General features: G+C 40.4%; 1 protein-coding gene across 4 annotated transcripts in view; it reads left to right on the top strand.

Annotated features, from left to right (window-relative positions):
- The window catches only part of enox1 (ecto-NOX disulfide-thiol exchanger 1), a 134,368-nt gene that overhangs the window by 66,307 nt on the left and 51,449 nt on the right, over positions 1–16,612 (top strand). For all 4 annotated transcript variants that reach the window (XM_069155168.1, XM_069155170.1, XM_069155169.1 and 1 more), the window contains 2 exons: positions 7,208–7,354; positions 8,395–8,532. In XM_069155168.1, coding sequence (XP_069011269.1) covers positions 7,345–7,354; positions 8,395–8,532 — 148 coding nt within the window. In that variant the 5' untranslated portion in view covers positions 7,208–7,344. The remainder of the gene's footprint in view (positions 1–7,207; positions 7,355–8,394; positions 8,533–16,612) is intronic.

Raw genomic sequence — 16,612 nt, 5'->3', positions numbered from 1 at the left:
CAGCATTGCTTTGAGTTTAATGCTAACAGCATGCTAACACAGTGATTGTGAATTACATTCCAGATTAACAAGGTTTGACCCATGCAGAAAAAAAACCCGGTTTCCTCTGTGTTTCTGCACTTTGAATCAAAATATATTCTCTGGTATCCATAGTAATTTTTTAAATTAAAGGAACCTCACATGGACATGGGAAAGTGGAACCCTTCTATGTTGTCAAGCAACAGATGTCCTTGATGCTAAGTATACGCAAAACTCATACACTTGTACATGTTAAAAGTCTGTTCATATTCTGAATGTAACAGCACCCTCATTTATGAATAAATAATATAAAGTCAATCATTTAAAAAGCATGCCTGACACAAAGATTCTAAAAACAGATTTAAATTTGCCATAAAAACAAAAATATAGTTCACCTCATTTAGTTTATAGGATAAGTAAAAGTTCAGATTTTCTTGCTCAGTGTTATTAGTCCCATTTTACTACAGTAGTAGTACTTTTGCTGTACAGTGTAGTAGCACAGCTGATACAATAACTAAATTACGCTTATAATACTTGTGTACTTTTACATGAAGCTAATAAAACATATAATTGTACTTTTACTTCCTAATACGGTCACGTCTGCCTCCAAGAAACCAATATGGTGAAGGTCAGACTGGAAGCTTCAGATTAGTAATCTACAACCTGATGGGTGACACTTAGTTTATTATATTTGATATGTGTTTTTTATGACCATGCAATTACTCTAACTTGCAGTTTCCCCTTGAAAATGATGTAGGGAAAACTTACCTACATATATGTTATATATCTGCAGCAAATATGATAGAACAGCTGTAATAACCTGCCCTGACAGGTGTAGACCCATGCACCTGATAAGAAGCAGTGCACTCTGTGGCCTAAGACCTGTGTAACATCCAGTACTCCAAATACTCCATACAGTCATCAGCATACGAGAGAAAAAGCAGTCGAACCTCCTGGCACTCTGGAGAAAACACACAACAGATGAGGTAGTCTTCAAGTCTGTGATGGTACATTACATCCCCAAACATACACACACACGCACACAGAAAATTAGACATATTAGACATGATGGGGTGAGACAGACGAGTAAGTAGCTGAACAAAGAGTCACTTAGTGAAGACACTACATCGCTCGTGGTGTTTGTGTCTGCGTAGATTTCGAGTAACTGCCTGATGCGGCCCATTAAACATAGACTTCTTACCTGGGTAAAGAGTGTGTGTGTGTGTGTGTGTGTGTGTGTGTGTGTGTGTGTGTGTGTGTGTGTGTGTGTGTGTGTGTGTGTGTGTGTGATGAGCTGCGTACAGAAAGCAGAGTGGGAGATGTTCGTAGCTCTGCCTCTTGTCATACTTTACATAAGCTTCTGCATCAACCTGATTCCTCTGCATTGCTCCCAGGCTCGTGCTCATGCAAATTTGGAAAATCTCATTTCACCCGAACCCAACGTTTAAAGATGCTGTAAAGTAGAAATGAAAATGAGTTTTAAGTTCATCACACCACAGAAGTATGGGTTGTTAACTACCCATCCAAATGTGAATGAATAAAAACACAGACAAGTTTGTTAAATTAGGGTTTGAAATAGTGAGAAAATCATCAGTCTTCTCTGCTCTGAGACTGGGGGGGCGTGTCCTGAAGAGCTGAAGCTCCGCCCCCTCCCTGGAAGGTGTTGTGTATGACAGTCCTGTGGCTGCAGTTCTTTTCCCCACTAAGCGGTCCGTCTGACATCCAACCTCTCGGTGACTTTATACATGATGTCCCACTGGTCCTCTGTCTCTCTGGTGGACGGAGCAGCCTGCTTTATGAAAACAATAGAATCAGAATTTATTTGTCCAATGAGTGAAACATACAGATGCATATAAATGAAGCTTGTCCCCCTGAGCTGTAACACAGGAGTCAAACTGGACACCAGAGACAGAAGACAGTGAGTCTCCAACTACTTCTAACGCACCTGAATTACAATAGTGGAGATAATAAGAGAGGAGGAGTTGATTTAGTTCTGTAACGACTGCAACATGAACAACGCTGCATTATATCACATCAATTCATTACATCACATCAATTCATTATATCACATCAATTCATTACATCACATCAATTCATTACATCACATCAATTCATTACATCACATCAATTCATTATATCACATCAATTCATTACATCACATCAATTCATTACATCACATCAATTCATTACATCACATCAATTCATTACATCAAATCAATTCAAACTTTCAACCTGCTCAGGTCAAGCCCACAGTGTTTCTCTTCCACTGATGTCCCTCCTCCTCCTCCACCTCCTCCTCCTCCTCCTCCACCTGCTCTCTGCAGCCTCCTGCACATGTAGTTGGGCTCGTTTATCCGGTACCGGTACCGGTCCGGATAAACGTGGAACATGGAATTTGATTACAGCATCTTTAACATCAGACAGTCAACACATCTTCTAATTATATGATTATATTATTATTTAATAATATTTTATTTTTTCATTTATTTATTGTCTCTTCTTTTGTGGTAAAGCAGCCACAATGCGAATATAGGACAAACCCAATTAAAGGATCATTGCTCCTTTTTCAGCATCTGTTTTTTTGAGGATGGGAAACACAAAACAGCTCTCTGTAGTCTGTGTTATACTCTTCCTGCAAATGTTCTCCATTCAAAAATAAATATGTCATTTCCTGAAAAATATCCCAGGCCAACATGGTATCTGCATCTCCACACTGCTTTACGGAGCTTTTCAGTGAGTTGCACTTCATCTGCAGCTTGTTTTGCCTTTATGTGGCTTCATAGTGAGTTTGAGTTTGTTGTTAAGTGTCCAGTCCACAACTTCACAGTTTACTCTCATAGCATCGTCTTAAAAGTAAAGGCTCTGAAGGCCACTGCACACAACCTGCTCAGCAGCAAATGACTAACAAACACATAGAGACCAGGTCAGCACCAAAGTCATCAGGACCTGTGGACTATGAATGTTATTCAGTGGAACTTTTAAATGCATCTTTTATTGGCTTTATTAAGTATGTGGTGCAGGTAAGCACAGTCTACTCACCAATTGCGAGTTATAATGGTGTTGCTTAAGCATCACAGTATTGCACTATGAAGCGGAGAGGTCAACAAGCTGAAAGAGTTATCAAATAAAAACAGAAAAAACAGACATACAAAAAGTGAATCACAATACCAGAAAATGAATAAAAGAAACTCACAAAAACAAACATATCAACAGTGATGTGAAATTGATGCTGCAGACATAAGTCTTGGTTTCACATGTTCCATCCCATGTTACTCGTGTCTCATCTCCCCATCAAGGAAAAATACCTTCTGTATTCAATATACAGATTGTGCATTCATGCAAGAAACTGGAAAGTGGGAAAGTCCCAACCTCCGAGTGGGAGAAATCATCTGAACGCCTTTCAAACTGGGAATTTCCCACTCGGAAAAGTCAAAGATTTTTGAGAGCTCCAAGAAGAAGGTCTGACGTCAACATTTGTGGTGAAAAGAAGAAATATACTGGCTCAGCGCAAAAAATAGTCACTATATGGTTAATTTAGGTCATACTACAACATAGTTAGAGCAGGGTATTTTGCTGTTAAACAATAGGCTACTAATTACTACATTAACAGACAACTACAAATGGTAACATCCCTCTCACACGGCGATTACTTTGTTGGTTGTTTTAAGTGTTACCTGCTAAAAACGACATGTAGAAATGTAGTGTACAAATAATGATGAACTTCCGAACTACATCTCGTCCCTGTGATGGTCTACATGGGTGATGACGAGGTTGTTTGTCATTTTTCTGTATTCAGACAGCAGCTATAGAGCTGATTTCCTGGGGGCTGCCATGTTGCCTTTTTGTTGTTGTCATGTGTTGTCACAACTTTCTCACTTACTCACGGACCAAGACAGTCTAGTTATCTGTAAGGTATGGGACACAGTGACATCCATCTGAACCCATTCACAGAAGGAATTTTATCTGTTTGAGTAGAAGAATCCTTTTAGCAGTAGGGGAGCTTCTGATAAGCAATTACCTGAATACAATAATGTAAATATCACCAGTTGATTAGCACTACATCTCCAGCTGTATGGTCACCTTTAAGATTGGCTTTGTAATGTCTGCATGGGGGGGTCAAATATACTGAATTGTGTGTGCTTTCTGTGACATTTTAATATTGAGGATGATGATATATTTCATTGGTAAAGATTATGAAAATCAAAAGGACTCTACCTCTTGGAACTAGGATGTGTTCGCAAAAGTGGATTGCAATCCACCCAACAAGTGTTGAGATATTGCAGGCTGGACCACAGTGGTGGACACTCTGACGTTACCATCTCCACTGACAAACTAAACACTTTTATTTTGCTGGATAAATCGTGCTTAAAATAAACTTGTGAACTTCCTGTGGTGCTGCAGCGATGCAGCCTCCTCAGCTCGTCATAAGCCTTTGCTTCATCCACAATCCCCCTCCGTATCGCCGGGGACCTAATTCTGCCTGCAGGAAGTGTGTGTGTGTGTGTGTGTGTGTGTGTGTGTGTGTGTGTGTGTGTGTGTGTGTGTGTGTGCGTGCGTGTGTGTGTGTGTGTGTGTGTGTGTGCTCATGTTCTTCCGTCTTTGTGGGCACGTTTTATCAGGTCCTCGTTTTTTTTCTATGAGCTGTTTAATGGTTCAGACCTGGTTTTAGGTCTCAGGTTAGACTCAGGTTTATAAGGTGTGTGTCTTTGTAAAAGAGTGTGTGTTTGTGTGCTTTGGTGTGTGTAGATCATTGAAGTTCATATCTGTACATGTAAATCTTCAGTGCATTTATTTGGCTGTTGACATTGAGCCTGCAGCAAACAGGTTTATTAAAACAGCATATTTTTGACCAATAATCACATTTATAATTAAGGTTCATGACTGTAGTGATGATGGTGCACATTTTGGAGTTATACGGGAAGTATCCTCCCAACTACACGTCGTGGTGTGTAGTCAGTAATGAAAAGTCATTGATATGATTGTGTCTCAATTAAAGCAGGATGTGTTGCGAAGCTCGGCTGGTTTCCTGGTGTCAGATGTGAATAATGGTGATTACTGCAGAGCAGAGTGGGTTGACAGCGAGAGAGAGCGATGTGTTTGGCATGCCAAACACTCAGCGCTACAGTATCACGCTTTACAATCCCACATCAAAGATACAGTCTGCTCCTGACAAATACAGCTTCTAGGTATAGGAGAAGCCTTTACACTTCTGTAAAGAGACATTTAAAGTGAAACTAAAATTTGAATTCTCAGCACTCTTTTTTTTTTTGTCAGGGAATGATGCTGTGTGAATTTTTTCAGAAGAGGATGAAACCTTTTTTGAACATATTTGTGGAAAAAGAGTCTCAGTCTCAGTTTATAATCTGACTTTTGTGTGAAAATGGAAGAAATCTGAATGTTTCTGATCATCTGAGAGATGGAAAACATATAGGGCATTAATTTAGCCACCAAAAATTAACATCACTTAAGAAAAAAAACTTGTTCTGAAGTGTGTTTGCTTTGTGATTTCTAAGCAGGTATAGTTGTGTTTTGCTTTCTTTTTGATCTGCTAAACATCTACGTTCTGTCATCCAGAATAAAGAGTTAAAGTAAGAAAGAGCGCAGTGTAAATTTGGCTCCCCACCACTTTTCTGGTGTTTAATTTGCATTCTTGATATCAATAAGAGATATTTTGGGGGTTTTAACTACCAAAAGCCCTCTTGATATAGTTTTACACCTCTGGAGCTCTACTAAGAACAGGATTTTCTGCGTCTGTCTTTAAGGTGCATTGATATCAGTGACCTCTCCTCTGATTGGCTGAGACTTATCTGAGTGATACATTTAGTCCAATCACAAAAAGCTTTCCAGCTCCACAACATAATGAACAATGTGATTTCTACCAGGTGACACAGTAGGCTGTGCTGAGGGCGGACATGACACGAGCCTTCGTTTGTGAAATCACAAACTTACAGGAGTCCAAACAGCTCATCCAAATGGCCAAAGTTACTGAATACAGGCTGCGTGTAGTTTTGAGTCAGCTGAGCATTTTAACACTTTCACACTATATTATAGCACATAAACCTGCTTTATGATAAACAAAGCAATAGAACCCTGAATTAATGCAATATCACACTTTTCAGCCTATATACAGAACGTGGAAGCTAATTAGCCTTCCTTGTTAACATTTGCACTGATTCCCATTGGATGCCACTGTATCGCTGCCTCTTGACACCAATGAATGCTGGGAAATATTCCAGCTCGCAGTGTCTTGCAAAAAACAAGTGAGTAAGGAAAATGCCTGATGGTCTCTAGACTCTAAGATCTAATTTATTTGCAGCTTAATTACAAGAAATACATTGATTACAAGGCAAAACGATTTTTACAAGGAAGATGAAAACAGAAGGAATACTTGGAGTGGTATTGCAAATGTGTGTGAGGAGCTTTATTGTTGTAGTAACGTTTATCTATTTAATTGGTTTTCATCCGCTGGGGACCAGGTATTTCTGTACAACATTATATGGAACATTTTTGATACATTTTAGTCTGGATTTAAAGTGGTAGGTCGACCAACTCAAATGAAGACTGAATCCGAGAGGTTTGAGTTTGAGTACAAATAAACGTTTTTGTTCCCAACCTGTGCTGAGACCACAGGCATTTTTCACAGTAGGCTCTAAGACTCAACTCAACAACAACAGTGTGGCTGCCCTGCATGATTTCTGCTAATACTTGATATGGATGCAGCTGAATTGTGTCCTGTCAGGCAGAAGTGAAGGATTCGTTCGGAGCCACTGAGGGCTGTCAGTTTGTTACTCTGATGTCTTCCATGTGGCTTCGAGAGCTCGGCTTAGTACAGGGGTGGGGAACTGGTAATGAGCAAGATGCCAGCCCACTAACAGCACACATAAAGGGGGGGGGGGTGTCTGCGTGTGCGTATCGCTGTGCTCGAGGGGAGTTGTAGCACAGTTTTGTGTGTTTTCAAAGATTAGAACCGGCTCCTGAAAAGTGTCAGTGTGCATGAAGCAAAGCGTGTGTGCGTGTCTGTCTTCAGCATTGTTCCCTGTTGGAAGTTCAGCTGGGATCGTGACTTTGCTTCCTTATTATGTAAAGATTTTTCATCGATGATTCATCTCCAGATTCAAGAATATATTTTTTTGTCCGACTTTTTCATCTTTTTAACCTTAAATTTCCCCGCTCTTTTTGTCTTCCACAGTTGGACTGTGATTGTGGCTCAAACTGGATGAGCCCATCTGGTCAGCCAGCCGTCGCTGCATCCCGGCATCCCTCCGTCAGCCAGAGGAAGGATCTGATGACAGGACTGCAGAGAGAGGAGAAAACAGACTACCTGCTATGGCCAGCGGTACATTACCAAATTAAAATGTTACTTTCCAAATTATCCTACTTGCTTAAATATATGACAACCCCCCATTTTTCAACTTTTGTTTTGACTGAAAGATACTTTATAAACAGAAAGAAACACTTTAAAACCAGAAAAAAAAAAAAATAGTATTAATCCAGGGAGAAGGGAGTCCTCATCACAGAATAAATGAAATATAGCAATACTTAAAACAGGGGATGCACATTTCAAGCGAAAACTGCTCTGAACTTTTCAATTCCCATTGCATTTAATCTCTTAGCGACAGTTTTACCTGGTAGCAACGTGTTCTTTTTCTCCTTATGTTGTTTACTGGTGGTTGAGAGAAGTAACACATTACAACCAGACGCCAGTAAAAACGGGAAATGAAGAGGAACATAACCGCATAAACTCATAGATTTTTTTATATCATAACGAGTATTCGAATATTCAAAAATGGTGTCCCATCCCTACATAAAACCCCATTTGTGTATCTTGTCAGAGACTCACACGGACTCCTGTCAGGCTCTTGAAGCCCTCACAATAATTTGTTCTGACTGTCAGACTTTTTTGGAACTCAGAACAGATATTCAGACATCAGGCGACACTGTGAATTCGTTTTCACTCATCCTGCATTTATTTCCTTTGTACAGCAGAACATTTATAGTAACAGGAGCCTTCAGAAACTCCTGCAGGTTACACTGGGCAAACCAAACACAGACTGACTCTGAAAGACTCTTACTTAAAGCGAACTGAAAACACGAACTAGCCAGGTAACAGGAGGGCTACAAACAACCTATAATGCAATTCTCTCTGTAGAGGTTCCTCTGGTACTCTCTCCATTAAAAAAAAACAACAGTGGATAATGCTGTCATAGTGCTACTGCCTTGTCCTTGAATATAAAGCAACCCACATTTTTTTAAACCTATTTCCAGAAAATATTTTGTGTTATATTCATGCTGAAGGGGTTTAATCCCGCATCCAGAAAAAACACTCAGCTCCTCCTCATGTCTAAAGTTTTGGGTGTCTGCTCGTCTCTGCTGCAGCAACTGATGGTGTAGGAAGTCTGGGTGCAGAGCGGAACCACCTAAGCGTCCCTGTCGCTGATCATGGAGCCTGGGCCACGGCCATGAACAACCTGGGCATCATGCCGGTGGGCATCAGTGGGCAGCAGCTGGTCTCAGGTACCTTTTTTTCTGATGAGCTGTGTAATCATTTAATCTGTGACTGTTTTGGGGTTTTACATCCATTGTTTGTCCGTCCCATTAATGTGAGCGTGATATATTAAAACCTTACAGATAGAGACAGACAGAGAGGTGAGGACAACAAGAAGCAGTGGCCATCTCTCCAAATGGCTGATCTCTGATCAGTCTGCACTGACATTAATGTAGCTCTTATCTGTGTGTGTCACAGTGAACAGACTCTGAGATCATCTGTCTCTCTGCTTGATTATGTGTCTGTCTGTACAGTATGTGTACTTGTATTACTCATGCTGCAGGAGTCAACTTCTTTTTGGGACAAAAAGCAAACAAAAACATGTAAATCATTCCAATTTAGATTTAATTTCAAGTTAGTTTTGAGGTTAAGTTGGTCGGGTAAAGCCCGGTTTGTTCGATGTGCTGCCTGAATGAGAGAAAATGAGTGTCTTTTTGTTTTCTGTTGTCTCTTTTGCTAGGAGACTGCAACACTTTGTTTAGTGAGATAAAAACAGGTAAATATAGATGGCGCAAAGAGACTGTGCTCGGTGTTCGCTTGCAGTTTTATCCATTTACCTGGAGAAAGCCTGAGGGGGGCTGAAAAAAGTCTTCATGTACTGAACTGACTTCTGTGGGAAGTAAATTTTTTTCACTTTTTGTTTTGCTTTCTGTCTTTTTTTATTTTTATCTTTCTGATAATGTATTTGTTTTATCATAAGATGTGCATTTTGTAAAATTGTTGTTTGGTAATCTCATGTTGGCCACATCTCTGAAAGAAAAAAGAAAACCCCGCCCTTTACCTGGGCCTGTTGCCATGATATATTTACAGCCTACACTGGTTTTCTGCTGTGATTATACTGAACAAATGTGTGTGATCACAGATTGTTTCCCTGTATATTCAATTTTATATATGACGCAACGCAAACGCAAGACGTGAGACGCAGGTGTGACGCAGGTATCAGCAGGCAGTCCGGCTGCTGTAATCCGTTGATATGGATGCCGAAATGAAATGACGCCAGTATAACAGGTAACACAGACGCCATGCAGGCGTGTGTTCCAGACCTAAGGGGTTTAGCAGTAGTGGATATGTAACACAGTTAATGGTAGTGCAGTAGTAGTTTTCTGTGTAAACCGCATTAACTATACAACTCCCACAGCAGTAGTAGTTGAAGCAATAGCAGTGGTCGTAGTGACATTATGACATAGAGTAGAAAAAGCAGTAGTAGTTGTAGCAGCAGTAATAACGTTGCATTAAAAGTAATGGAAAAAAACTGAAAACAAAATTGTGCAAAAGAACATTTCTTCTTTCCCACGAATGATCTCATTAATCTTGTGAAGCTTTGGAGGGATGACCTTAAGTTGGGAAGCTTTTTCTGCTGACACTTTACTTCATACAGCAGTATGTGTACACATCACACACAAAATATTGGCATAATTTTCATATTTTTGAATGGTCATTTATTAATAAAAATGTTTTTATAGTTTATGTCACATAAACATATCAACAAGACGATAGTTACTATCGCACACTCCATCCACAGATCAGCAGTCAATGGTGAGCTTGGTCACCAGGTGAACTAAATTTCATGCTTCCCATCATTTTTGTCAAAGGCAAGTGTTTTCTTTAAATTTGGATGGAATTTTTTTGAGCCTGAATTTACTGTGTGAGTGGTTCTCTCTTTTTGTGATTGGATGCATACTAGTCAAATAGTTCCCAGTGAATAGTACTTTTACTTAACAATCCTCGACTTGTATGTAGGCAGAGATTTTTCCAGACATGTCAAACTTTGACACTTTGCTAAAGAGGGCTGGGCTGGAAAATCTATCATCATAACAGAAACTCAAACATCTGGATGTAATAAATACCTCTGTTTTTTCCTCAGTTCTTGATATCTAAACCATATAACTCATAACTGCCCCATGGAGTTGAATGTAAACAGAGAAATACATATAATATATTCAAGTCCAAACCTTAACTGAAGCCCCAAAGCTTTATCTGTCCCTCAGCAGTACGTACAGTGTGGCTGCACTCCAAATACACCACTCTCACTTGTTATTTCAACAAAAACTACACTAAGCTCTGCGTGTAGCCGCTCACTTTCATTTTCTGTTTTCTCTCGGCTTAATTTCACCTTGGAATCTATTTAGGAAATTATTTTTCTGAGACGTTGGGATTTGTCTGAGCGTCGTGTTTCTGCTATATACTGTATACAGAAACATGATCCAATTATTATATACATGCCTTGTATAAGTGCTGCATTGTAGGGGGTTTATAAAATAAGCACATAGAGACATTTGTTGAGTCTGAGTTTTCTGTGTTAAGCCCAGTATAATTTAATGCATGCACTTAACTGAGTGAAGCAGCGACAAGGAGAGAGTAAGAGTTGTAAGTAGGGACGGACAGCAACACAGCAACCAAAGTTCACTGGACCAGAGTGAAAATATTAAAAGGATGACATGATAATATGATGTGATGCTAATTAGGCTCCACCTCTGCCAACAGCTGCAGCTCTCATCCCTCTTTAGACCACGTGTGAAGGTTAATATGAGGAAAAGCTAAAAGAAACAAAACAGGAAAATTGGGACAAATGAATCTGATGTGTGTGTGTTCAAATATCATTTCTACTTCAACGTAGGTAAGAGTTTTCCCTTTATTAAAGTGATGTTGGAAATATTTAATTCAATTCAATTTTATTTTATTTATATAGCGCCAAATCACAACATAGGTTATTTCATGGCACTTAACACATTAAAGTCCTTACAGCAGAACTTTACAATATTATACAGAGAAACCAACAATTCAACAATTCAACAATTCAACAATTCCCACGTAAGCTAGGAGGGAAAAACTCCTCTTTAAGGGAGAAAAACCTCCAACAGAGGGAAGAAAAACTCCCTCTTAACAGGAAGAAACCTCCGACAGAACCAGGATCAGAGGTGGGCAGAGCATCTGTTAACAGAACCAGGATCAGAGGTGGGCGGAGCATCTGTTAACAGAACCAGGATCAGAGGTGGGCGGTCATCTGCCTCGACCGGTTGGGGTGAGAGGAGAGCAGAGAGAGAAAAGGACAGCATAGAGATAGAAGAGAAGAACTGTTGGTGGAGACGACAAGCGCAGAGCAGAGACATGCAGCTCCATGACGGGACATCTGGAAAAGAAAGAAGAGAAACTACACGAGTGAAGGAACTGAATGGAGACAACAGATAATAAGAAGAAACTATGGGAGAGAAAAAGATGGTGAGGTATGAGTCAGTTAAAGAGTAGGAGGAAAGAAAAGAAGCTCAGCATGTAACGAGGTCCCCCAGCAGCCTCGGCCTATAACAGCATAACTAAGGGTTGGTTCAGGTCTACCTGAGCCAGCCCTAACTATAGGCTTTATCAAGAAGGAAGGTTTTGAGTCTAATCTTAAAGCTAGAGAGGGTTTCTGCCCCTCCAACACAAACTGGGAGCTGGTTCCACAGGGGAGGAGCCTGAAAACTGAAGCTCCGCCTCCCATTCTACTTCTGTAAACTCTAGGAACCACAAGTAGACCAGCGTACTGAGAGAGAAGTGCTCTGCTAGGATTATATGGTTCTATAAGATCTCTAAGATATGATGGAGCCTGGTCATGTAGAGCTTTGTAAGTGAGCCTTTACTTAAAGCAGGGGTGTCAAACTCATTTTAGTTAAGGGGCCACATACTGCCCACTTTGATCTCAAGTGGGCCAGACCAGTAAAATCATAGCATAATAATACATACATAACAACAATATTTCTCTCTGTTTAAATCATTGGTGAAGGTTTTTGGATGATAAATCCTATTTTAAGGTCTTTCTACAATAAACTAGAAACATGAAGACCAAAAACTCAGACATCAGCCCACTGTTTATCTGCCTGGGCTCTCCTCTGCAGATTCCCTCGCTTTGTGACGCGTTTGACGTCAAACGCGTCACAAAGCGAGCAGCGAGCGCTGCTGCCTCCGGAGCAGACGTCGCATTTACGCTGTTTTTGAAGCAATTACTGGATCGATTAAAAAAAAAATGACAAAACGTTTGTACTCATAAACCTCCATATTCTCATAGAAATGCAATTTATGTCTTTCTGTAATTTTCACACTTAGCAAAGTCATCCGGCGGGCCGAGCTGGACCCCCTGGTGGGCCGGATCCGTATGTTTGACACCCCTGACTTAAAGCAACAATATGTAAGATTTGCTGCGCAGCGCTAACAGCGGCCTCTGTGGCCACAAATGGGAACCACAGGATTATGATGCATTAAAATCTCTCTGGCTACTGCACGTGTGCAAGGGGATAAACGCCTTAGTAACAGCTCCGATGGCCAACGTAACTTTGCGTGTTCAAGGGATTCTAAAAACGAAAGTTTTGAGACCTTCCTGTTGCACACATGCAGATCAAGTAGGGGGAAGCAATCACCTTTGTAACTAAGTATTCTAAGTTATATCAACAACAGCACCTGTGTATCACAAGTTTTTATGACATGGGGTATGTACGCAATTTCAATTTCACCATGGACCTGAAAGATGAGCAGAGAAAGAGAAGAGAAGAAGTTTCAAAGAGCCAAAACTAGCAAGAAGGGGTTGAGGCAAGCGACGATTGTGTTGTTGCAGGCGAGAAACTTTTTCATTTAGCAGTGGGAATAAAAGAGGCGCCACTTTCCACATTACAAGTCAGCGTCCCATCAAAATGATCTTGATCCAATTATTTGAAGGGGCTTTAAGTAAAAGTATTAATACCATGCTTTCAGGTAAAAATTCTCATTATTTTCGACATAAAGTAAAGTAATTATAATCAGTATCAAAGGCGGTTGTTATGTTAGGACGCTGAACCAAATATGGGCAACAAAAGGAGCAACGTCTGCGAGCTGATTCAGGCAGTCAACTCGAGCTGCTCTGCTCTGCATCATGCGACATGCTACGTACTCGATAATCATCTGACATACACACCCTCCAATATTTTGCAGTTTATTTAGGCTGGTAAATTTCGTATCGCCCCCTTTCTGCCTGTCAACGACATTGCTGCCTGCATCAGTGCTGCTGCCTGTTTGCTCGGCCCCACCACCACCCCAGCATCCACCTGCAGGCTCCAAAGAGGGGTTTAAGATATTTGCTCATCACTCCCCAAATACGGTATATCTGTGTAATCCCATCTACGGGGAGTGATGAGTCCAGAGCCTAGAGGCCAAACTGTTCTGCTGTTCAAATGAACATTTCTAACGTGAGTTGTGTGACTGAAGTGATTCTGCAGCTTGGACAGCTCACAACGTCTCAACAACAAACTAGTCTTCGTTTTTTTACCTTCTCTCGCCACAATGTGTGCATGACATTGTGCTCTTTAATTGTACACATGGTAAAGTATAAGACAGGCTAAAGGACAAACTACCCTTTATTGTCCTCTTGGTGTGACCCACAGATGGATCCACTGTCAATTTCTTCTTCTTTCCTTTATTAGTCTTTTCCCAACACAAGACAGACAGAATCAATCGCTCAGACGTCGTGGTTTGTTTACATTCTTGTTTCAAGAAGTCGATCTCTGGCTTCTCATCCCTGATGACATCATGTGGGTCGTGAAAGGCGATCAGCTGTGATTAGCTATGACTCATTTGTAGCCTGTCATGTCGCTCAGCCAAATCACAGCAGAAATGTATGACTCTATAATTACCTAATCTGACAGTGACCATCTAATCAGGAAGAAATACCTTGTAGTCTGAACCCGGCATAAATAATTGTTGAGCTCTGTTTGTACATACAGTTTTAACAATAATCATATTAAACAAGCACATAAAAACATAAAAACATTTTATGTAATTTGTAAAGTAACCAGTAGCTCTTTCTAGCTGATGAAATGTGATAAAAAGTACAGAATTACCCCTTCAAAAGATGAAAAGAAAATGATCAAGTTTAGTACAAATTCCTCCACTTTTCACTAAAGTACAGCATGTGAGTACTTAGTTACATTCCCCACTACTTTTTAAACATTCGTGAGAAAATATAAACACAAATGCTGAAACCTGTGCATTCAATTGTACCTAAGATCTGCTAAGGGTTAAAAAATGAGGTCATGTCACAATTGGAATTTGATTTAAATTATGTTTAGTATTAGTTTAATCCAAGAGGCAACAAAACGTGACGTCATCTGTTGGCTTGCAAACGGCAGTTATAAAGCCTCAAGTTTGGAATTTGGCCGTCACCATCTTGCTGGTTTAGGAGCGGTTTGGAGTGACCATATTTGGACGAGGTGGGGAGGAGCGAGCGGTGGATCTGACTCAAACTGATTCAAAACTCGATACTACATCCCACCTACCGATAGCCATAACATGACTGCACAACAGCCCTGTCAATCAAACAGACACGCCCCCAAAACACATATTTTTCAAGCCTTTTTTGTAATTAATGACGGGATTATTTTAGATGGACGGCCAAAGAACTAATAAGAAGGATTGACTTTAGCAAACAACACCGAGATAACTCGTGGAAAAAATGTATTAACTGAGAATTTTATGAGACTAGTTGAATGGGTGTCTGTGGAGCCAGAGGCCTTTTGGAGCCGACCTCTAGCGGCACTCAGTGGTATTACAGCTTCAGGCACTTCCGCAACGGCCTCATTTTTCAGACCCGGAACCTACGTCCGCTTTTATATACAATCCCTGGCATTTGTGTATCAGGGTGTGTCCTGACCAATGAGCTTTCACCTTGAGGGTAAATACAGCCAGATGTTTCCCAGCAAGACGGATGCAGCTCATGTCTCTTGGTATATCTGGTTGTTAAGAAACAGTTACAAAATAATCACAATTTAAGGCATAAATATTCCTTTTTCATCTGTCAGAGCCTTTGTCTCCACTTTTTGGCTTTGGTTTTCATTCTTCTCCTCCCTGTGTGTGCATTTGATTTTCTCTCTCTATATTTCTGCCTCTGTTTCTGTCTCTGGCAGATGCAGCAGAGCCTCGCAGCCAGAGAAATGAACCTGGCTTGACTCATTTTGGCTCTGTGAGAAAGACTGAGCAAAACCAGCCTTATGTGATTATGATGAATGTGTGGCACGAAGATGTGTAATTTACCTGTCAAGGTTATCGCAGACAACGCTTTAATGAGTTTCCCTTAGACCTGAAGAAGATCCCAATGCATCTTGGCTGCACATGCTAGATTTATGGAGAATTATCTCCCCAAGTGTTTTTTGTTTTGTTTTGTTTTTTTCCTTTTTACAAGCCTGGAGATCTTTTAGAGAGAGTGTGTAGGGCTTTTTTTTGTTTCTTTTTACTGAACAAAATGCAGTGCAGGAAGTGTTTTACAGCTCTTTAGCCTGCAGCCTTTAGTGTACCCAAATGCTGTATGAATTAAAACATGTTAGCAATTATTGGGATTGTGCTGACTAAAGAATACCTGCATAAAAAACATAATAAGGATTCCAAAAGAGGTATCTGAAAGCTCTCACTGAATGTATTATTGTAGAATGTCAATGGCCAAAATGTAAAGGGATGATCTTTGGAGAGAATACCTTGTCACTCCCCTCATGGAAGCATCAATGTCAACAGAACAGTGAGTGGAGAATGACATAAAGGACCAGGATACTCCATATGAAGTGCAAGGCTGATGTAGAGTTTTGGAAACTCTCTTTCTAAAGTTATTCAATTGTTATTTCTGTAGTCTAACTTGTCTGAGATATTAAAATGGACTGGGTCTGAAGAGTGAAGCCAATGTGCCTTAAAGTGCAATACCACTGAGGGGCACTAGGGGCTGGCTCCAAAAAGTCTGGTTCCATAGACTCCCATTTGACTTCTCTCATGAAATACAAAGTCAATACATTTTTCCACAACTCTTTTATGTTGTCATATGCTAAATTCACTTCAGTGCACTGATGGTCCTTCTGAAAATAATCCCACCATTAATTGGATATTAAGCCTCAAATAGCAGTGCATTTGGGGACATGTCTTGTTTGATTGACAGGCCTGTGGTGCAGTAAGGTTTCTGGTATAAGTGGGCGGGCATAGTGTCCTCGTGTTTGCAATCAGATCAACCCCCCCTCCTACCGAGCTCGTCCAAATATTGTCACTTCTGGCTCCAAAAAGAACAAGATG

Source organism: Embiotoca jacksoni, unplaced genomic scaffold, assembly GCF_022577435.1.
Source record: "Embiotoca jacksoni isolate LCO1_2020_lvr unplaced genomic scaffold, fEmbJac1.0.p SCAF_2, whole genome shotgun sequence".
Lineage (NCBI taxonomy): Eukaryota > Metazoa > Chordata > Actinopteri > Embiotocidae > Embiotoca > Embiotoca jacksoni.
Note: the sequence above shows the minus strand (reverse complement) of the source record. Positions and strands in the feature narration are given on the sequence as shown.